The 24,763-nt window shown below is 36.4% G+C and overlaps 1 protein-coding gene across 1 annotated transcript; it reads left to right on the top strand.

The window, feature by feature from the left end:
* The first annotated feature begins 3,529 nt into the window (after nt 1-3,529).
* cbln4 (cerebellin 4 precursor) lies at nt 3,530-14,086 on the top strand. The gene is made up of 3 exons (XM_079479054.1): nt 3,530-4,319; nt 9,386-9,502; nt 11,080-14,086. Exons 1-3 carry the CDS (start codon nt 4,029-4,031, stop codon nt 11,275-11,277), a joined length of 606 nt encoding a protein of 201 aa, XP_079335180.1. The 5' UTR covers nt 3,530-4,028; the 3' UTR covers nt 11,278-14,086.
* The last annotated feature ends 10,677 nt before the right edge of the window (nt 14,087-24,763 follow it).

The following is a 24,763-nucleotide window of genomic DNA, read 5'->3' on the forward strand; positions in this document are numbered from 1 at the left end:
TGTCATCAGAGTTTCAGAAGAGATGTGAACAATGTGTCAAACTGAGCTCAGATTTGTCAAGTCCGCAATCAAAAGTCAATATTATAGAAGATTTCAATGTGAACTCAACGTTTCTCATCACATTTACCCAAATCCAGATTATTTTACCTCTACAATCTACATTCATTTTTTCTCATCTGTACCCTTCATGTATTTCAACGATAATTGTCAAATTTGCTTCTACGCTATTTTTGTCTTTGAGGCATTTTTGGAGAAACATCTGAGATCGAGATTTGCACCTGCAATTCTCCGTGACTTCACCTACATGGAAATGTGTTGTTTATGAAAATGGTTTGGCTAATAACATCATTCAGCTGCTGTTTCATCATGTAATTTCCATGGCAACGTAAGCGCTGCTTCTGTTCTGTTTGGTACGGTTCGGAGTCGGTTCGGCGTTCTTCATCGCTGGCACATGAAACCGGCACACATGTTGCCCTCTTGACCAGCATGGCACAAAAGCATTCAGGATGTTGAAGAATCACAGTCAATGCGCTCAGCTGTGACCCTTTTGTATAGACCTCAGGTTAACAATTTCCCTCGGCCACATCTGCAAAGTGACTGCCATGGGTGAAAGCAGCGAACTGCCAATCTCCTGTCGGCTCGGATCGACAGGCAAAAACTTGCTTTTAGATTTAGTCATTTATGGAGCCAACGGTTATCTTGTGGGTTTTATAGATGTTATAATTGATAAAGGTCTTTAGATTACTTTTAATGCTATTCCAAACCTTTGTGTCTTTGAAATGCAAATAAATGATTGATGTGTCATATACAAAAAAATCACAGTGACTTTCAAACTGCAAAAAGGAGCTTAAAGCTTGCTAAAAGTGGTCCGCACATCTCATCTATTTGCTAATTTTGAGCTGTTTTTAAGCCTTCTCTTTTTCTCTCTTACCTGGCAGATTTGTTTAGATGCCCCTAGAGAAGACTGCATGTTTGAACTCTGAAAGAGCGGGGGTCTTCGTTTGATGGATTTTAATGTCATGTATTTTCTAAGTCACTGTCAGATCTCAACGGGAGTTTACTGAGAGCCTCTTTTTACCCAAACCCTGCAGGCCAGAGCACACGTTGCGTTTTATGCAAACAACAAAGACACACAATTAAAACCTCAAATAAACATCTAAACATCTTTTAAGAGTTTTGCACTCTGTGCTGTGGATCTCACCACGACCTGGTGAATCATAACTTGGTCCCCTGAGGTTCTTTCTCTCTATTTTTCCAAAACAACGTCTGCAGGGGTCAGAACTAGCCTTTTCTTTACGCTCCCAGACCTGACTGAGAAGACGGGTAGCATGTAGGTCACAGAAGGTTGATTCATTCGTAGGAACTGAAGTCCAGCTCTTTTATCTTAGTCCCATCCAGAAATAGATTCACGGCTATCTGCCCGGCTGTCATCCTAAGGTTGGGTGCGAAAAATCCAATAGTCTTAATCAAATATTAACTGCTTTTGTCATCATTTGTGTGTCGGTTTTTGGTCCTCGCTTATAGATACGGGCTGTTAACACAAGTAATACATTTTGGAAAATTATTTTATTATTTGCTTATCCATGTTGTCCGGATTTGAAAGTTATTATTTTTCCTAAACCTTCCTGAAACTCAACGCTATATTTTATGTTCATAGTGACCAATTCTGTCAAACTTTAAAAATAACAAAAGGTATTAGTCCATATGACTGATGTGCTACCATTTTATTGCTCATAAGTTTCATTTCGTGTCTCAGGAGATTTGCCAGAGTTGCTAAAGACTTTTAGTTGCAAACTTGACAAATCTGATCTCAGTTTGAGACATTGTTGACATCTCTTCTGAAACTCTAATGAGAGAGAACTTTTTGACTCTTTTAATATCTTTAGAGTTTGCAGGTTTTGCTTTCCATTCAACTGATGTCGAAGAGAAATATAAATAAATATTGAACACATCTAAAGGTAATTTTTTTGCTTTATATAAAGAAATACTGTTTACAGGTGGTGTCAAATGGCAGAGCCATAGGCACCATAATGCTCAAATGTAAATAGAAATTTTAAGCATTAGTGCTGATAAATATTTAACTAAAAATAACAATAAATTAAATGTAAACAATAAATAGCTTTATGGTGCAATACACAACTCAATCAAATATCTCACTACGGTTCATTTCCTTTATGAATTCTCAAGTTTCTTTTTGTGAATTACTTTGATTCAGGAACGCAAGGTCGAAACATCTGAAACATTTATGAATTCTGAAATATGAATGGCCGCATCAGATGCTGTGCTTTCCAAAGCAAGAGAAGTTCATCCTTACATGTGGTGTTGAGTATATGCACTATATTGCAATGCACTCTAAAAATTCATGCCTGGGTAAGTAAAATAAGGACATCTTCAAGATTCATTTGTCCATATTTTACCCAACAATGGTCTGAAACAGCTCAGACTTTTTGTATGCTGTTCGGCATTTGTTTTCTTTTAAACATTCTCTCAAGACAAAGCTCGCATGAGTGATGTGTAGGAAAGAGAATAAAAGCAACAAATATTACACTGCACATTTATTCATTTGTCACCCCGAGCAAAATGGGTTCCCGGGTGACTTCACTGTTAATTTGTGCTCGCAGATATAAATGAAAAGCTGTGCTTTGCTGAAGTGCATCCAACGCGTCCTCCAGAGTTCCTCAACAATGAGATTATGGGAGTACAAAATGTTTTATGCATTTTTCATGGACTTCTTGGCACGCGCTTCATCCCCAGATCCTCTTGAAAAACTCTATTCATTAACAAGATCAATGCAGCATTCAATGACTTGCTTGCATGCGTCTGCGTTTACATATCGAGTCAAACTAATTTCATTTCACGTGTTTACAATCTCCACACCACATAGGAGGCAGACACGAGCGCGTTGCTTTTCTTAAGAGTCAAACATTTGAGAAAAACTATATTCATGGTTCCAACTTTAGGTGCGTAAAGCAAAGCGGAACCATAAATGTAGAAATGCTTCACTGCGCCATATTACGCACGAATTGTTTTAACCTACGTTACTAAATATGTTCTTTTTTACTTCTGACGCGTTTTAGTTGCTATGCAACATTCTCATGGGACACAGCCGTTTCTGTCCACTGCAATATATTGATGGATATTTTTGGTATATTCAAGACTATAGGGCATCCTTTGATGTTCAAATTATAGTGGACTATGGCTCCTCTGGCACTCCAGATGTTAGGGGATGTGGCCAATGTGATGATGTATTAATTAGGTAATTTGACAGTATAATAATAATAATTTAATAAATAATTTAAATACTTACATTTCTTCTCCTATAGTTTCCATTTGAGAAATCCAATAGTCAAATGAGATTTTATCTGAGCAAATGAGAAATAATATTCTATTTGTTTATCAAACAAACAATCCTCTGTGATGCGACCTGACAATTACTTTGGCAATATGAATATTATTTAATAAAACTAACCACGCCCTGTACCTTCCAGAAAATGTTGATGTAACCGTGATGATAAAAAAGAGTTTGCTTAGTCTCAGGAGAGTATTGATCATCTGATGTTACACAACATCACGGGTGTCTCGGCTTCTCACTGCCACTGACACATTGTGGTTGAGCTCGTCGGGTCGGGTGTGGGCTGTCTATATAGTGCTTTTGGTTTAGAGGGACAGAATCATACATAGAGGCTCTGAAGGCAGTCATTACAAGTGATTAAGTTTACTTTGGTACTGCAAAACTAGTATGGACAAAAGGGGGCGATTGCGCAGGTAGTGCGGTTGGTGCTGCCACGAAGCCTCCGGGAGCGCACCCGCACCTCTCCAAACCTCTTCATCTGGAGTTAAAAAACACAGAATCGCTTGAACACGAGGAAACAATATTATTCTTAAAACATGACTATTCATGTAACATTAAGAGATTTGTAAACGTCGGGTTGATGTTTGGAGTAAACGTGTGCAATCCCGGAGCAGAAGCGCAGTGACGGGACCCCGTGAGCGCATTCGGATTTTGGCTGTGCTGGAAATTGTTCGTCATGGCGTTTGTAAAGCCCCGTAAGAAGGTGTGCGTCGACTGTGTGGTTCTTTTGTTCTGCATGGTCTTGTGTGAGTTCGTTTGGGCGCAGAATGACACGGAACCCATCGTCCTGGAGGGAAAATGTCTGGTGGTGTGCGACTCGAACCCAGCCGACTGGAAGAGCTCGTCCTCGCCGCTCGGCATCTCCGTGCGCGCAGCCAACTCCAAAGTGGCTTTCTCTGCGGTAAGAAGCAACAATCACGAGCCATCAGAGATGAGCAATAAGACTAGGATCATATATTTCGACCAGGTAAGGATAACACACTAAACTGATTTTATACTTTCATATGTTGCATTTTATCATTAAGATTTGGGGAAAATATTTTGGATGGCACAGTTAAAAAACAATTTTCAAAAAGTTTTTTTCGACTTACACTCATATGACTGCGCATTGATGTACGTGATTTATTATATGGACCATCATATTTTGTCATTGCTTTGTAATGAATTATGATCCTGTATTGTGAATTATTTTGGGCCACGCTTTACATTACAGGAAGTCCAATCAGGCCTCATACAAATTCATTAGGTGTAAACTGAATATGGTGCATTACATATACATCTACTTATACAGAATGCTATTGTTTGCATCATATAGAGTGTCATGTTGCTTAGTTGTACTCTCTCTAAAAACACAACAAGATGTTATATTTAATTTGCCATAATCATTATTTTACTCAAGTTATGCATGTAATATAATTATACGTTTAATATAATGCGTGGACGGATGAATTACTATTTTGCATAATGACATAAGTTATCAGAACTATGTACTGCAAAAATGTACTTATTGAACATTGACTGGGCTGTTTTTGAATTAAATGAATAATCACAGTGATGAGTGTCACTTTTTGCTTCAGAGCTAGAAAACAAATCAGATTCCACATACCAGGTGACTAAGAGCTAAGCTTATCTGTCACAGGAACATATAGTGATTGACAGAGAGAATGAAACTCTATACTGCATGAAGTTATGCAGAAAAGTAATGTTGGGATGTTTGATGGTTGTGTAAAAAATTGACATTTTCTAGGTTCATTTAAACCAACAGTTTTAGCCATGGGTTCAAATAAACTAGAAATTGTACAGTGTATGTTTCCTTTGTAGACAGGTTGGAAATATCATTGCGATGGTCTTTAGTGATAGCTCAAACTGTCACAGCAGTAAAAGGCAGAGATTTTTTATTGTGCTTGTTGAGTTTGAGGTCAAATAATGCGTCTGTGCTGTAGACTTTTTCTGGGTATCGCTGTCTGATGCATGCTACCATATGATTAAAATATAATCTGATTTTAATTAGAAACGTTGAAGGATGTACTGAAATGCAAACGATTCTAATATGTTTCAACCTCTTACTGTAATATGGATGAAGTTGTCTGGATTATACAGTATATTCTTTTTTTCTGGCTACCCACAAAGCAGGAAAGGACCTGATTCAATTCAGTGTGCTTTCCTGGTCAAAGACAGGGAGAATAAATGCGGCAACAACTTCAGGCAAAGTCGGATCAAACAGGACGCCCTCAGGAGTGTGTCGCTGACGAAAATGGGTTTTATTACCAATGTCCTTCAAATAGATTAAAAAGAGAAGAATTTCACTTGTTTTTGGTTTGTATTTTATCATTCATTTACTCACCCCCTTTCCCCCTGAAAAACAGAAGCAAGCATTTATGTATTAGGACATTTGGATACGTGTTTCAGTTCACAGACCTCCGTATAATAATAGATGGATGGATGGATGGATGGATGATGATGATGATGATGATGAGTAGGTAGGTAGGTAGGTAGGTTGGTAGATAGATAGATAGATAGATAGATAGATAGATAGATAGATAGATAGATAGATAGATAGATAGATAGATAGATAGATAGATAGATAGATAGATAGATAGATAGATAGATAGATAGATAATAGATAGATAGATCATTTCTGAAGATGAATTGCGGCATACGGGTAAAGATTATTTTTCAGTTTTGCTGAGATACAGTAAAAGCAGTGGGAGGTTTTGCCCTTGAGTCTGTTTTATTCCCTTCTCATTGCTTTGGCTGCAGGATAAGGTAAAAATAAGGTAAAAAGGTGCAGAACTGGCCAGCTGCAATCTGGCCCCCGAGCGCTCACCAGCTTGACACACATAACACTGTCCAATAAGCCGTCTGGCCAGCCTCTCGCTCCAGGTTTTGCCACAGGGAATGGTACCTTAAACCTCACAAAATGCAAGAGAAAGATTGTGTCGTCTTGTTTGTGGACCCACGAGGGTCTTGTGTTTGGAATGCTGAGTTATCCTAATGCAGTATCACAGCCAGTTTGAACCCAAAGCCTTTTATGCGTTCATGTGTCTGGGGAGTTCAGGCTGTGTTTGTAAATATTCATGTATCATATACAATGTGTTCAAAGGAAATGCTTAAAGTTTGCAATTTTTAAATTTATTTCAAATTATATGCATTGCATGTTAAACACGCAGTATATTATTAATGTGACATTTAGAGCAAAAACTTGAACAGTCCAAAAAATAGTGAATAATTTCAAATATGTACGGTATATATATTTGTTTTGTGTGTGTTTTTAAATCCACTTTATTCATTAAAATTATAAAAACAATCACTAAACCACCTTAAAAACACACGTAAATGGAAAGAAAAAACATATAATAGCAAAGAAAAAAAACGACATACGTTTCTCACAGAAAAAAGGGTTTCCTCCAACAATGGAAGAAATGTTATAATCATAACTGTCTATCTTTTGTATCATCAAAGAGTATCATTTCAGTACAAGAAAGGTATTCAAAACCCCTCATCCAGTTTATCAAAAGTAGCTATTAGTCTTCCGTAAATGAATTCCGAAATCTTTGAAAGATTTGTCCAGTTTTACAAACTTAGTGAACGCCAAATTCGTTTTCTCCACATTGTCCAAGTCTGGGCCTGTCAACAAGGCCAGATCTCTGACTGTGACCACATGAGCTTTGATGAAAGTCTGTCATTCCATTTCTTTCAAAATAAAAAAATTCAATTGAAATTCCATCAATGCCTGGATTTTACCATTTGCCAAGCTCATCACGGCTGAGTACAATTCAGGCAATGTCAACGGTTGGCTCTAGGTCAACATTTTCGTTCGGCACCTTTAGAAGTGTTATAAAACTATGCATTTCTTCTGGTTCCTTCAAGTCTCCCCAATCAACATCCCAAAGGGAATGAATTTATAAGCTTGAACCATACTTAAGTTAAAGAGAAAAAGAGAAATTAGTTGGTGCATCCATTTCATTCATACTTTGAAAGCGTGATCTCACTAATGCTCCTTGTCCTCCGATTCCAAGCAGATATGCTAAAACATTTATTTTATCTTTAATTATTTGAGAAAGGGTTTTGATCATGAGAGGAATCATTTAAGGTTTGTAACTCAATATCTCTTTTAGCTTAACTGTATTTCTGGAATTCTGGAGTGTATGAACGTGAATTTACCCTACATCCCACCATTGCTGAATTGACTTAAACTGCTGTAACGACGATCTCCAATGCAACCAAAACACTTTTTTAAAACATTCACCAAAGAAATGTTAAAATGCCAATTTGCACCTTTAACCTCAAAAGAGTTAATAAGAACATTCTCACAAACCAAACAATGATCTGAAAAACTAACAGGAGTGACAGAACGAGACATACAAATCTAAGATTGATGTTTAAAACAGTATATCCTGTCAATTCTTGCCATTGAAAGATCATTTCCCGGCAATGAGACCAAGAAAACGATCTATAATAGCCATGCATTTCACGCCATACATCTGTTAAATGAAACCTTTCTATAATACAAGCAAGCTTATCTCTTGATGACATACACATATATGGTTCAACATGATTGCGATCTACCTGTACAGTTAAAGTCTCCCGCTAGAAAAATAAAATCTTCAGAATCACATCCATCAAGTGTGTCAGACAGTTTTACAAAGAAAAGCATTCTTTCTCTGGCATTGACAGGAGCATATACATCGATTAAAGTCATGGTTTTCCTTTCATAATTTGACTTACTTTAAGCAGCCTCCCCGATATCACGTCTTCCACTTTGAAACTGTCAAAAAAGACTTTTAAAATAAAAAACCCACTCCAGCACTACTAGAGCTTCCATGACTCAGTACCCTCCCGTTCCCTCTGACAATCCACTTTGTTATCAACAAAAGAGTTTGTTTCTTGTACGAAAGAGATATCAATATTTTTCAAATTGATCAACTCATACAGTAATGCTCTTTTTCTTGGATCTCTTGTTCCTTTTAGATTGAATGAAGAGATCTTACACTCAGTCATAAGAAGAAAAAAGCAACCAAAAGAAAATAATTTTCTTATTTTTAGTCTTCCACGTTATCAGTTGAGTAGTGTGCACGTACTTTCTACACTACTTTATGATGGAGAATGATATCAGACAGGTGGACAGATAAATAATAATTCTTTCTGATGTTCACTTTAATCCATTTTTATGTAACACGACCCCAAATTTCATTTTGAGTCCTGTGAGATTGATTATGGTTTTTAATCTTTGTAATCCAGTTGTGTGGCGTTGTACATGTAAGACAATGTTTGCCACTAACAGGATTTTGTTTTCATTGTTTCACCAGAAAAGTTTTGGCTTTTTCTACGTCCAAAAGCTAAACAAAGCCGAAGTCTACGATGTGTTTGTCACTGTGTCCTCAGCAGCAGATTTAGTCTCTGTGTAAATGCATGAAGAACCTGTAAAATCTATGGATACCCTTCATTTGCGAAGAAAATGTTGGGTAGTTAAAAGGGTCTATCAATAGAAAAAGGAAGCCATGCATTTTGCAAATATAGATAGATAGTTAAAGGAAAACCAGAGATTCATAGAACTGTCTTAAAATAACAGAAGCTTGTGTTAAATTTTGCTTACGCGTTGGCACTTTAGTCTCGCACTCCATAGTCTTTTCACTGCTGAGTGACTTTGTATTGGTCTGCTTCTGTGTAAATGAAGTGTGTGTTATACTGTTACCCTCAATTGTCATTCAAGTATAAACACATTTATGTCGCCTCTATGTGTTAAACGTTTAAATTCTACATGTAGTGTTTTAATATATAGCTGTTGTGATTTATATCCATCTGCCCTCGAATGAGAAACATCTGCAGGCTGAATGACTGAATGAAAGGTCTCTTCACCGCTGCCGATGTCTTATGTGGAGAAGTCCCATTGAATGCATGACCGAATGCATTTTTCATTTCAGCTGTCTGTTCTAATCTCCAACTAACACATCCCATAGTCTTTCAGCATCATGAGTGGTAAATCCTTCACAGAACAAATAACAGATGGATTTCACTGTCAACCTTTTGCAGGTTCTTGTCAACATAGGAAACTATTTCACGCTGGAATCCGTGTTCCTGTGTCCCCGGAAAGGAATCTACAGCTTTAACTTTCACGTTATTAAAGTTTACCAGAGCCAGACCATCCAAGTGAGTAAAGAAACAATGTCACACGGCTTCTCATTTTAAAGTCATGTTTGAACAAAGCAAAGGGGGTTACATTAAAAAACACCTATGATTAGTAATGCATAAGTTATTCCTTACATTGCATTTGTAGGATCTTATGATTGACCATCAGATGTATGTTTTATTTCATGACAATCATTTTCTATTCATAGTTAGACCTTAGCGTAATGCATTAAAGCATAAGATCAAGTGTTAAAATAAGAAGGTGTTATAGTGAATTAAACAAATGAGCATGAATAAATGTGTCATTTCTGAACTTTTTACTGTTGTGTGTTAGTAAAAAGGCAAAGGGATACCAGAGAATTAGAAATGTGACAAAAATGGTGGCGAAAAAGATTGTGATGTTATTTTCATGATTGTGTAAACTCTTATTATTATACTAAACAAAAGATTGCAAGTATGTGAAGTAAATCCTGTTAATAGATTTTTTAATACATAATATAGGAAAAAAAACAGGCACTGACATATTTCAAGATCTCTTGTTATTGCTGCCTAAGTTATTGTCGTTTTTTATGGAATGGGAGAAACACCTTCTAAAAGACAAAAATGAAAATTCTGACATTATTAACTTTGTCCCTAACCTGTATACATTTATAAATAATCAATAAAAATAATATTATAAACTTTATAAATTGTGTAAATGAACACAAGGGAGATCAACAGATCTCATCCCTCATTGACTGCCATAGTATTTATTTTCCCCTACTTTGGCATTCAATGGTGGATGAGATCTGTTTTGTTACTGACATTCTTCCAAATATCTTCCTTTGTGTTCAACAGAACAGAGAAATGTAAACAGGTTTCAAACAATCCGAGGGGGCGTGAATGATGACAGAATTACAATTTTTGGCTGAGCTATTCCTTTAAGAAGTTTTATTACAGTCAGCAATGTATGTAGGGATGTACAAAAATATAGTGTTTGTACAAATATATTAAAACAATGTATGTGAAAAGAGACAAATATAAAAATTGGCAATCATTAATATTGTTCACACCAAGGACACTTATGCTTAGTTTCACAGACGATTCGTAATCCCAGACCAAAATGCATGTTTGAGCTGTCTCAACTGAAATAACTGAAATAAAATGTCTGTGCCATTGTTTTGTCCTAAGATTTATGTTTTTTTCTAAGGTATGTTTATAAAAGCTGCTTAAAAGTCAGACTTTAACCAAGGTTTAGTCGTGATTTGTGTAAAAACAGTGCTATGTATAATCCTTTTTAAGTCATCCATACAGGTTTATTCTAAGCTTGCATGCTGCAGTTTCACACTTTGAATCTGTGAGCCCATGAAATCTGAATGAATTTTGATTGGCTGTCTATTTTTTTTCATTTAACAGCTGTAAAAATGCTCGGACAATAATCCCGACCATATTGTGCCTATGTATAAATACAGTATAATTATATCACTGCATACAGTACTTGTGGATTTAAAATAATGATCTAAATGTTATAGTTGTCGTTCTTGGTGTAAACAGGCTTTAACTACTGAAAATATGTGTGGAATAAGAAGCTCTGCATTGATTTGCTCTCTGTGCTTCAGGTGAATTTAATGTTAAACGGAAAGCCGGTCATTTCTGCCTTCGCCGGAGACAAAGATGTCACGCGTGAAGCAGCCACCAATGGCGTCCTCCTGCACCTCAACAAGGAAGACAAAGTTTACCTAAAGCTGGAGAAGGGCAATCTGGTCGGTGGATGGCAATACTCCACCTTTTCTGGCTTTCTTGTATTTCCCCTGTAAAGCACAAGAACAACTGTCGTCTTTTCTGTCCTGCAAAAAAACCATCATCGTGTAAGCAGCCCTGAAAGGCGTCCGATTGGAACCCTATCTCCAGATCGTTCAACTCTTGTCTAAAGACTACATTGTGACAATGAATTATCTGGAGACTGCAGAGCAATATCTCTTCTCCCGTCAGCCGACGTTCTTCATAAACCCTTCCCGGCAGATTCAACGGCGGACTCATTGTTGTTTTAGTAAGTTTCCTGTGTTAGACGTCCAGGGACATCCATTATTGATTTGAATCCACACTTACACGAGAAACAACATTGACACTTTATATGTGCCGATAGGTGTTAAAGGGAATTTTTCTGTGATTCACTCATTGACTTCACACAGTGCACAGTTTGTTTTAACAGAACCTATGCCAGCATATGACAAAACAAGATGGTGGGGGGGGGGGACGTATAATGGTGCAAATTAGTTCAAGATAAGCTACTGTATCTCCAATTCACTCATTACAACATATCACTCCATCACTTGCGCTTTCTATGGGTTGGTTTGCGTCTCCAAGTGGATTACATTTTTTTGCGAACTGTTCCTTTAGAGTCTTGGTGTGAAGTCTTTGCTTATGGACAGCAGTTTATTACGCAGATTGGTGCAATATCGTTCTTCAGAGAGTTTGTAAGAATGCAGTGGCTCTTGCTTAATGTGTATTTTCAAGGAATTCTGTTATAAATATTAAGTGTTAGTTCATTATCAGTCTGGTTCTTGGTCTTGGAATAAGTCTTAAAGTTCACCCAAAAATACTAAATTCTGTCTTCATTTACACACCTTTGAGTTGTTCCAAATCCTTATACATTTCTTTGTTCTGATGAACAGAGAGAAAGATATTTGGAAGAATGCTTGATACCAAACAGTTCTTGGCCACCATTGACTAAAATTACCTTTACTTTTTTTTTGTTCTGTTGAACAGAAAAGAAAATATTTTGAAGAATGTGGGCAAGCAAACAGTTCTGGGGCACTTTTGACTACCATTGTGATTGTTCCTACTCTTTTAGTCAATGGGGTCCAACATCTGTTTGGTTACAGTCATTAGTCCAAATATTTTTCTCTGTGCTCATCAGAACATGGTAATGTGTACAGGTTTGGAACAACAAGAGAGGGGGTGATGACAGAATGTTCATTTTTGGGTGAACTATCCCTTTAAGATTGAGTCTTGGATATGGTTATGGGCGGCACCCTCGAGAGTTTGATCTTGACTGCTTAGCAAGTATTGTGATGTCAAATCAATTGCTTTACTTAAGTTTCATTGTTTTCTGGAAATTGCCCTCTCAAATGCACATGACTTCGTATTAGTGTTCTAATAAGTATTTAAATAGTATTTAAAAGTATATAAAGTCCAGAAAACGAACGGTTAGTCTGAAATATTTGAAATATTTCTCAGTTTTCAGTCTGTATGCCAAACGTTGCATCTATATGTGAATAGCCTCACCCCGTCTATAATATCCGATCATTTCATTGTTTTTACAAAGTTATGAAGACATTAAGGCAAGCAATTTCTTCTTCATTTGGCCCTTAGTTACATGGCTCGACTGATGTTGAGTGGTATTTATTATATTCCAGTGAAGTGAAGGTATTTGAACATTTACACATAAGGATGTTTGTGAATCCTCTTTTTTTTGAGAATTATCTCCAATAAGTCATAAGCCACTATCAGACTGTAGTAGTTTTATATGATAATTATTTACAGGTCTGTGATTTTGTTGCGGGCTTAACTGAAAACGCTGTGTATCACGAGGCACCCGGGAGAAAATTTATGGCCAAGACTTTGAACATTTTCTGGGTTGTGTGGTAATTTAGTAAGAGTCCAAATCATAATCCAAGTTAACAAGGAAAACTGGCCCAAATTCTTTTTCTCCATGTTTTAACCAAGTGCTGTAGGATGGATTTACCTTTGCAAGTATGGAGAACTGTGTAAATTTGTTCAGTACGGCATTATAATGATAATGACAGGCTGAATATGGATAACATTGGAGAGTATCATCCTCTGGAATGTCTGGTGGAATATGGTCATGTGACCACATGCAATTTGTCCTTCTGAATCTAAATGCATTCATGTTAGTACAGGTGTAATTTTGATTTACAATTACCAATGTAGCAGATATATTGGAGAATACAACTTTGAGCAAGGTGGATCCCAGAATTAGACTTTACCCGTTCATAGCAATAATGGTAACTGTAAAATAATGTTTAAAAAACCAATTGATGTGGATGCTAATATCTTTTTGTTAGTTATCTTTACAGTTATTGTTCTTGCTGTGAACAAGACAATGGTCTAGAAACAAAGGAAAATGCTTGGCGAAGACATGGCATCCCTTTGAACATTGTCTGGTTTTATGTGGCCTCTCATCTGTGTAGAAAGCTTTTGTTGTATGTAAAACACATATTTTGATATGATTTGCAATATTTTCTAAATGTCCTATGTTCCTATTTTGTATTTCATTTTAAGATTGTTGTTCCATGCAGGTCCTTCCTGATACTCTGAAATGAAGAATCAAAGACATGTATATTTGTTAAAAGTTACCAAAGTAGATCTAAATGTATCTGAGAACTTGTTTCAGATATAGAATGGACAGATGCAGAAAAAAGATGGACTACCTTTGTGTCGACAGTGAATCATTTCCATCAGGAGCCACCAGAGAGACATTGGGTTCATGTCATTGATTCATAATCATTCAAATGTGTTGGAACCCACGATTGGATTGATTTTAACAACGGGCTTTAAACCCATTATGTGTTTCTGTTCAATTAAATGAAAGCATCTGTTATGAAAGTTTGTTCTTGTTCATTTTCTTCACTTGTATGTTCGGTAGATCATATCCAACGTTTGCTTTAATAGAAAAGATCTTGGTATTGAATATCTGTAACCTCTAATCGAAGGCTTTGCAGCATTGAACATTATTTTGTTTTGCGGAGATGATCGGGTTTTTGTATTTCATTGTTCAGTTATTGTCAGGCAACTCTATCTATCCTCTATGAGAAACAAAAATTCACCATAGAAAGAACATTTGAGCAGATAATACACTAAGTCTGGGAAAATTGGCATGGATGACATTGCACGAAAATTTTAAGATTAGATTTAAACATCATTTTTGTAGCAAAGTTCCATAGAAGGGAAGGAAGGAGGCGGGAACCGGCGGACATTCAAACACTAAAACTTTAAACATAAATAAACAATAAACACGGAAGTAAAGACCGGCAGCCACCTCACTGTCGATTGCCGGCCATAAAACAAACACAAACTTAATACAATGTCTGGGCCCGGTCCTCTCTCGTCAACAGTCCTGCCGGTCGTCCTTTTAAGCTCCCGGTCTCCTCCGTGAGAGATGTGGGACCGATGCGCGCATAGCTGATTGCACTTATCACTCACGCCACCGGCCCTGTGTCACGGTTCTCGTCTCGCCTTCCTCACCACAATTTTTTATTAGGGGTCCTAATAATGTGTCACGAATCACAGAGGAAGAACCCAATTGCAGGCAGCGACAATGAAGGGGTTAACAGAAGCTTTATTATAAAGCACAAAACAAACATCCACGATGGGGAAAAACTCTAACCAAACCAAATACTTTCCACAAGGGGGGCAAAAATAAACAACTAGGAAAACAAGGCCCTTGACATTATACATACATGAACTTGGCAGACTAATACAGTGCAGCAAACATGTACAACAAACCAGCACAAGACAATAGACAAGAGGGCATTATATAGGGAGACTAACAAAGGAGATAACGATGGGCAGGTGTGGGTAATGAGACACAGGAGGAAAGCTATACTAGGAACGAGAGGGGCGGGGCCAAATGACGAGACTGGAGAGAACGCATATTATGTCCTGATTGACAATAATATGTTTCTCTCCACATAAAACACGTGAGTCTGTCATGATTCTGCCCCAGACCAGAAAATCAAGACAAGAGAAGGCAGAATCATGACATAATGCATGTTTAAGGTTTGCACAATAGAAGGTGCTTCTTTATAGCTTTTTTCTAAATGTACACTAATTGTCGACCTCTTAAAAAATTATGCATTCACGGGAGATCAGGATGCATTTGGACATAACATTATGTCGTAAGCTTTGGTGAGTTGGTGATATGGCGATAAAATGCAGCTTCTTAAAGACTTAAAAATCTAAGATGTGTGTCGAAGGAAGACCAGAGTCAATCCAGAATATCATAGTTGTTCTGATGTGGGCCAATAAAAAACCTGTTAACAATCCCCCACAGCGTTTCAGCCTCATGATGGCGAGTATCGCACGAACAAGCACCACTTTGAATTTTTCTTCAGAAAAGGTTCTAGTTATATTTTCAGATGCTGTTTTGAGACTGTTTTCACAAACCTTTCACCTGAATGTGTGACTTTAAAACGCGTGATTTAGTGATTGTTTTAACACATTTGTCAGTAAACCCCTTACAGAACATGAACAAAGAATAAAAACTGTACATAGAAAAAGTCCCCTGCAATCAATAATGTTATGAAGTAGAATAAAGTAAAATTCTCGCATATCTATATCTATATCTTTGCGTGCCAGGAATCATTTTTTTTATTTATACTCTATAGGTTTGAAATACTCTAGATAAGACCATTGATCACCAGGTATGTTTGTGTCCTTTGTTCACTGATCTCTGTCCTTTTAAAAGTTTCTCAGCAGTGAATCCTCACTGGAGTCAACAGAAGCCGTCCAATTACTCTTAATATTAAATCGCCATGAGCAGCGAAAGCGAGCCGCTAAACGGACGGCTCTCGCCCGACGACAGCCAATTCTGCACAATTCCAGAGCTGACATTATGCAGAATCTGCACTTCTGTTTCTGAATAATTGGTCAATTTGGCCATTTTCTCGCATGGTTCAGGAATGATAAATATGTTGTTCTGCAGGATGCACACAATGGCCCGTCGAGCGGCGGCTGGAGACCTCGGCAGGTAAGATGGATTTCAATACGGAATACTTACAAAGTCCCTGTTTACTGGCCTCTCCTCATTTAATATTAAACACAAGAGTTATTAAACCAACCATCAACCAGAGCCATTACAAAACCATAGAGAGAGAGCAGAAAAACAAGAGATTTAAAGAAACCGTTTCGTGATGCAATGGAGAAAATAAGAGAGCATTTGGGTGAATTTCAAACTGGAAGTATTGATTTGTCTGTCCAGCCTTCAGTCTCGGTGTCCACGCATCACTTCTCCAATCCATAGATTCATTTGTTTGTCGTTTTTGAACTGCTTCTGAGAATAATTGACGAAAATCGCTCCATACTAAGACCCAGTGAATCGCCTCCGAAAGCAACGTTTCAGGGCATCGTCGGCAACGCACCTCACGTTCAAAAGATGCCACCTTTATGCTGCCTCAGACACCTTTATTTCGGTTACATTCTAAAGTGTCAAAGAATTTATTCTTGATGGAGTGCAATCCCAGAATGCATTGTAGTTAGTTCAGAAACAAGAAATAAAGTATGATGAATATATGAAGAGTTTGGTTCCAAGATGAGATAGCCTTACAGTTTTTTTCATGTTTACATTTTTTGTTGTGTTTTATTGTGTTAGTTAGCAGTATTTTTTGTCATCATGGCTTAAATCAAAACCAACCAACTGCAGTTTGATAGATATTAGTTGGAATGCACAGTAAAAAAACATTATATCTCATTTTGGATCCAAACTCTTCATATATTTCATTAGATCTGTAACCGTTGTCTCTCTATCACCACCTCAGTTTGAAACAAAAACTGCATTAAATTGAACGAAAAAATTAATAAAAAATTTGAATACTTTGTTCTTACATGAAAAAGAAAAGATGTATTTTTTTGTTTGCTCTATATGTCTATTGGAGTAACTGTGCAAAATAAAACAAAACAATTTTTTTATCCGATGAATGCAACCAGAAATAATATTTTTAGCTGATAGGATCGTTGTGATCTTGATATTAATAATGTGTGGAGATGATTCTCTTGTAATAAGGAGACTTCGCTCTTTTCCATACGTGAAACAAGTTTCTTTTTTTACATCCTGTCGTCTTTATATTTTACTAGGTTAATTTCCCAGATTGAAGGAAGCCATTTTACAGGATTTTGGAATAATGCCAATATACTCCATATCACTGAACAGCATTTATATCACGGCTCAATGATGCATGCAAACAAAAGCCTGGCTATAATGCTTCTGTTTGGCACATCTCATCGGGATACTTTGTAATTATTTTATGAAAGGAATTCTTCACAGCTGGTGCGATTAGTCAGGAATTCATTATTCATGCTGTGTGTCTGCATTGTGTAAACAGCCAATTACATGACAGTATTTATTAGAAGTAAATGTGTGAGTGTTAAATCATTACACTGAGCGACTGTGAAGCTACTCAATATACAAGCTTCGAATAGAAGAACCATTTCTAGTTCCCCAAAGAACCCAGTCAAAAGTTTTTTGAATGATCATTTCTTTCTTACCTTTTTAAAGTCTGGAAACTTGTTTCACTATAAGGAAACGTATTTGCAACAGAAAGGTTATGGAACAACCAAGTGGGAAACTTCATTGTTCTGACATTTTCCTTCTCAGAAGATTTGACTTGGTTCTCTGTCGAGTGTCATTTCAGTATCAACTTCTTATCAAGAAACGGTAGATATGAAAAGACAAATGAGACAATTGTTCTAATCCATGAAGATTATGGATTGTAGAGACTGTAGGGGTCCCATTTGGTTAAATTTGATGAGAAATGTTTGAATTCATATAGATCTTCAATAATATTGACTTTTGATCAAAGTCTTGACAAATCTGAGCTCAGTTTGGACATTGTTGACATCTCTTCTGAAACTCTAATGACAGAGACATTTGTGAGATTTCTGACTCTTTTTCTTCAGAGAAATATCTGAGACACAGATGAGACTGAAACAAATGATTCCATTGGCCCCAATTTAATCTCATTGTTGTCTTGTGAGAAAGAACTGAGATATCAAAGAGATCTCATCTGTGCATCTTCTAGGAATCTTTTAAAAGTGCTTTACTAGCGCGATTTTTCATGCTTATTACATGGAGACCCTGGCGTCAAACACTTTCCTCTGATATTTTCTTGTGTTTCCTTGTCTTAAAGAAGTTTTAAAACATTTCAAGGTTTTTCAGTTGTGCCCTTTGGCGCATTTAATGAAAATAATGTCCATTCACGTGGGCCCTTTGCACTCGTAAAGCATACATGCAGGTTGTCTACGGATGATTGGCACCTTTGCCTTTTTGCATTACTTAAATGGGTTCACGGCTTGTATAGGTGGAATGTCAAGGTAGGACTTGACGTTGAAACACATTGTTACATGACCCATTGACACCCCTCAGATGTCGGTTGGAAAATATTTTTCACATGATTCAATATTTAGCTTGTTGTGTCAAATAAAATGAAGCATTCTGTGGATTATGATGTAATATGTTGAACATTAGTATGAAAGACCTTGGTTGGATGTTGTGTTTTGTATAATGTAGTGCCCTGAGAACCTTGAATTTAACAGATTAATTCCAATGCGTGACACGTCTTGCTTGCATAATCGTGACTAGCTTGGCCAAGTTATGAAGTCTTGAGTCATAGACTAATTCATATATTTTCTTTATGACAGCAAATTTATTTGAAAAGCATTCAGGGTGAATAAACAATGAAATCATTTTTCTTGTGTCATGTGTTAAGTAAAAGGTTAGACCTTGTTTATTATAATCCAGGTAAGTTATCTAAATTCTTGTATTGCATTTCCACAGTCTATAATATGTGGTGGTTTGTCTTTGGGGATGAACTTGTTTGGCATTTAATTATCTCTCTCTGATTTCCAAATGAGTTTTCTTTTCATGGCAAACTAATAATAATAGATGCCGCTGGATCATGAAAGATTAGATTTGCCTGTCTGGAGACAGCCTGCTCTATATTCATATCATCTGAGATTTACACCCACCTGTTTAAAAACAAAGAAAAGAAAAACACTTGTGAAGGCAATTACAGGCAGAACATATCCTCAGATTCTCAGAGAAAGACTCACTATGAATATTATTTTGATGTTGATGAACATGTCAGATGAGAGCGTTCAACACAATCTCAAGGCAAAAGCGTAACTGTTTTACAATGTGGCTAATTCGTGTGAATTTGTTCGATTTCATTCGCACATTTTTGTACAATTTGATTTTGCACCAGCGACGTTAGGGGAGGGGCTTCAATATTGCTTTTTTCTAGTAACTCTGTGTTTTTGTACGATTCACAATGTACAAATTAATACGAATGAGCCACTTCGTAAAATAGTTATGAATAACGATAAGATCAGGCTGGAGCGTTTGCATGTATGTGTGGTGCACATCAATTGCAGAATTTATCATTTGGAAAAATATTTTTATTTATTTCTAGAGCATAAAAGTTATGCACAAAGTAGTTTAGTTATCTCTGTTTTGCATTTTTTTAGATGGGGCAACATGATATTTCATGCGTTTTAACTTCTTTACAGTGTAGGTTTACATGGTCGACACGAACGTATGCAGGGATAATGCGATGATGTATTGTGTGCTCCTGCTGTAGTTCTTCCCTCCTACCCGCCTCCAGCAGCTCGTCTTTTTCCTGAAATAATCGTACAGCTGTCTCTGTCTTTTATACATTTTTATAAATACTCTTGAAGATACAATGTGTGCAATACTACTGTATAGGTACTCAAGATTAATATGAGATTTTCAGAAACTGTGTGTGTTACACCATCTTTAAGTTTAAAGTGGATTGTAACGAGTTTACAAGGCCATGCACTTTGAGAAGGTTTTAAGACTTTCAGAATTTCATTTCATCAATTTGAATGTCATATTTTTTGGAAACACATTCGATAACTAGGCTAAAACATTTTTTTATTTCAGCTATGAACTGTGAGCTTGCTCATTTTGTACCGGGACTGCCTTTTTAAACTGATTAATTTAAAATTCAGATGAATCACAGAAAAAAGTCCTCTAGTGTCCTTGCACATATAATGCCAAGGTTATTGTGTTTGCAAACTCATCACGGTCATGACTTGAGTTGAAATTGTGGATAAAACTTTGCACAGATGAGGTTAGTAAGCGCCTCTGTCACACATGTGTCATGTTAACCTGTTTAAGGTTAACATAACATTTATTTTTTCACTCTGTTTAAATCTACTGTAAGTGGTTACATCCATTGCTTTTTGCAACATTAACAAAATGTAAAAGGATGTATAACCATCATTAGAAAGGACCTTAATGGAATTGTCATGATTCTCGAGTGGTGAGACACGGAGAGAGGACCCAGGTGCAGACAGCGGGTAAGGGGTTAACATATTTAATAAATAATAAAACAAAGACCCACGCGGGGGTAACAGAACAAAACAGGGATACAATAACATGACTAATACTAAATACACTTAAACAAGACTAAAATAAACTTTAAAGATGAACATAAAGACTAGACTAGACTAGACTAGACTAGACTAGACTAGACTAGACACGTGAACTCACCACACAAACCACAATGAACCAGCACAAGACAGAAGACACAAGGGCATTAAATAAGGGACAATAAATTGTATTTATTATTTATAATTATGGTTATATTTTCTATAAGCAAGGTGATATATATGCGTGACTTCAGCTCCTCACATCAGTTCAATTCTTTAGATTCATTGATGCATTGTACCAAGTGTTTGCATCACAAACATATTTTTAAATCACTGTGACTCGAGTTTGACCTTTGGGTTCAAAAACATTTTTTTTATTACTGCAAAATATTTCTGGTGTTCTAATTAACGGAAAATAGGACAAACATTTCATTCAATGGTGATAGTAAATCACGGTTTCTGGTGAGATCTCTGGTTTCCAAGGAAACCTTTGAATAAAGGTCTGATCAAACCTTTGAAATACAAGGACAGCAAAGCCTGTGGAGCATTCATTGACTTCTGCACTTGGTAAAAAAATAACCAGTGTCTCCTGAAGTTTCCCTCCACAAGCAAACATGTTTTATCTGCTCACTTTGTGATAAATGGCTTCTCTGTCTGATCTATTAAGCTATTTACGATTCAGCCTTGCCATAGCGAGGGCAAAAAGTCTGTCTGAAAACTTTAACCATTTGGTTTGTTGACATAGGACACCTTGCCAAATTAGAACGACAGACGACTCGTTCGAGTAATTCAACTTCTTTTTTCCCAAGCCGACAACTTTGTTATTCATTCATTTTCAGCTTTACAATAGTTTTGGCAGACAGCTAACATTCACACAGCAACATTACATGATGCATGAAATGTAATTTTAAGGACATTGTAATTGTTATTCTTTATAGAAAATGTTAATAGTTGTTGCAGAAATCATGACATCCTCTGTAACATGTGGACCATGTTCAGATTTCACAATTAAGGGATTTTTTATGGCAAGTGTGCATTTCCGCAACGAGATAAAAAAATCAAGTCTAATTTCTGCGTCCTCTCCTCTGCTGCTGTGTTTTGTCTTTCACAAAAGCTGCTGAGATAAAGGAATTGTGGTTTGTATGGATGAAGCACCATCCATCAAATGACCTCCTCGGAGATGCTTAAACTACCGTGAGATGAGGAGAAAACTGCTGGCAGGGAGAATTCTCATCTGTGTCATAATTGTTGCGTCAGTCTGTTAGAAACAGCAAACCACAGCTGATGTGTCTGTCGTTTCCTCTGATAATCTCCGATGTGAATCGGTATCTGAGAGGGTGGCCACTGCACGTGCGTGCCAGCTGTGTGATAACTTATACACGACATCTAAAGAAAAACATCACTAACATTATCTATAGAAAAATGTAAAATGTAATCATTTGCATTATTCGTACTGTTTTCTTTTCTCCTCTACGGGTAATGTAACATTTCACATTTTGTCTATCTAAATAAAACTTTAGCAATTTATTACTGCCTCAGCACAATTGGAAGCAGAAGAACACGTTAACACAGCAGAATGGAGAGAAATTACAATAGGTCATATATCATAGAAGTGGACATCTTATAAGTTGATAGTGTATATGTCAGGAAAATTGAGCTCTCTGTATAACTGCTGCTCTTGTAGAATGTATTTAAAAGGCTTTTTATCCTAACTTTGTCATTGAGTCTATTCACATCTTTGTTTCTCTTAGTCCTAAACTTGCATAAATACATTATGTCTTTCAGAAAAGCTGCGAAAACGTGAAAATATCTTTGTCCCGTGTCAGCCACCGTAGTGCTGATTGTTAAAATATTGAACAATGTATTGTTTTTTTGCGTAAACTGTATTATCACACTGACTGTTTTCTTAAAACAGCCTAATATATTTCATTTACTGGTAAAAATATGAATGTGAAAAGAAAATGTGAGAATGAAAAAGAATCGATACACCAAACAATGTAAAAGTACTATAAAAAAAATACTTTTTTCTCAGTTATCCTTTTGTGTGCAGTCAGGTTTTTTGTTAGTGCAGCGTCATGCTTTGTTGCCATTTCACATGAGAATCTTCAGTAAAGCATTTTTCTTTTCAATTGATATTGGACTTTGAATTTGCTTTGTAGCGTGTTTGCTTTTTTTATTATGAGATGAATCTATGCATCAAGAAAATATCTGGAATATGCAAATTGGCTAAAGACATCCTGCCCCTAAAACAACATCAAACAAACAGACAAAAGCACTGTTTGGTTCATTGGAATGCTATTTAAATAACTAATCTGAGATTTCTTTAGTATTTTTGTACTCAAGCAGGACATCAAGAAAATTATAATTCAGCACATTGTACAAAGTATACAACAAATATTTTCTGTCTATTGATTTCATCAGACAATTACAAAAGTTTGCTTTAAACATGCGTGTTTTGGGTTTAAATAGTATGCATACTTGAAAAGAATTTCTCTTTACATTTCTGTAAATCTCCCCATATGCAGGAGGGTTGTTCTAGGTCCAACAGAACTGCACTTTCTACTCTAAATCACGTTAAGCAGAAGCTTCAGAGGAGTTTCAATTGGGCAAAGTTTGAGGATGGTTTTAAAGTCCTATCTCTGAAAATCGTTTTAAATGTCATAACGTGTCAACTTCGGTGACCAATTTAGTTTGAGATGACTGAGAGAAGATAAAAACAGAAGAAAAGGCCAAAAGTGAGGGATTAATACTTTATCTATTCTGTCACATTCTGAATGTGCTCCATCATGAGGGAAAACACACTCTGGCAGATGGACACATTTAGTTTGGATCTTGAACGGAGTGACTTTTCACAGAGACAAATGTCCATTACTGTTTCTCTCTCTCGCATGCGGCCTCTCACGGCCCCTCTCTCTCTCTCCAGGGACATTTATCGAAGGATATATCTGCGTTATATAACATTTGAATGTAATCAGGGCGGGGACTACAAAAAGAGGGAGGGGTTTCCGGGTTACGCTCTTCTATGTCTTCCCTGGCTGTTTGTTGATCTTAAAGAATAAGAATATTTTCACTCATGATAATTAATGTAAATTTTTATTGAGGTTTTTTTATCACATTGGCCCCTTGCTGTTTTTAAGAAATAGGACTGTTTAAAAAGAAAATAGAAACCATGTAAGAAATCCCAATGGATTTAATGTTCATAATGGGAATAGTAGTGTTTTATTGGAAACTGTAATGTTTTTTTGGGTCTTTACTGGTAAATTTGAGGTTGAGTTCTGTTGGTGGTGTGTTATGCAAGATGGCAACCAACAGACCACCATTAAATGCTACTGGAAAAACACACTACATTTTCTTTTGCTTTTTCCGTAGGGTTGTTACGGTGTTTTACCTTGGTAAGGATCAATACATTGCAGGGAACAGTTATAAGATGATAGCCGCAAACTACAAGATAGATCTTAGAGATTGTACACCGGTATCAGTTTGGAATGAGACTTTGATTTATTATTAAGTAAATCTCATGCTTATCTCAATGTCCAAACACAGTGGATTTTTAAAACCATATGATAAATAACTGTAGGTTGATGTCACTGAATGAATAAACTGTCCTTGGTTATAGACTAGTATAGCATGTATATGGATGTCCAAAAACGAGACAAACAGTACATTTACAGTTGTTAGGTTTGTAAAGATTTTAGAAGTTTACATAAATCAGATCTCACAAAAAATAAGTGACCAGGTCCACAAAATATAAGTCAACCAAAATAAACCTAAATAGCAACAATGTTTCAGATGTATAGACATTTCTTCAATGAAAAAACTAAAGAAACCATAGGAGAAATTCTAATTGTTTCCTATGAAACACCATGATGAACCATTAGCTTTTTACATTAAAACTATTAATTTGTGTTGTGTGTTTTGGGAATTATTCCGATAGGATTTAATAATGTTGTATTGGTTCCCATCTGGCAGAAAACATCCCAGAATTCATCACATATCAGTGGAGACCACTATAGTTTCCATTAAAACAAATGCAATTCCCATTATAACCATTTTTTATCGTGCGTTGGGAATGGTTCTGTTGGTTTTTCAGCATTTAATATTGTAAAATTAGCA

Source organism: Barbatula barbatula (assembly GCF_947034865.1).
Source record: "Barbatula barbatula genome assembly, chromosome: 17".
Lineage (NCBI taxonomy): Eukaryota > Metazoa > Chordata > Actinopteri > Cypriniformes > Nemacheilidae > Barbatula > Barbatula barbatula.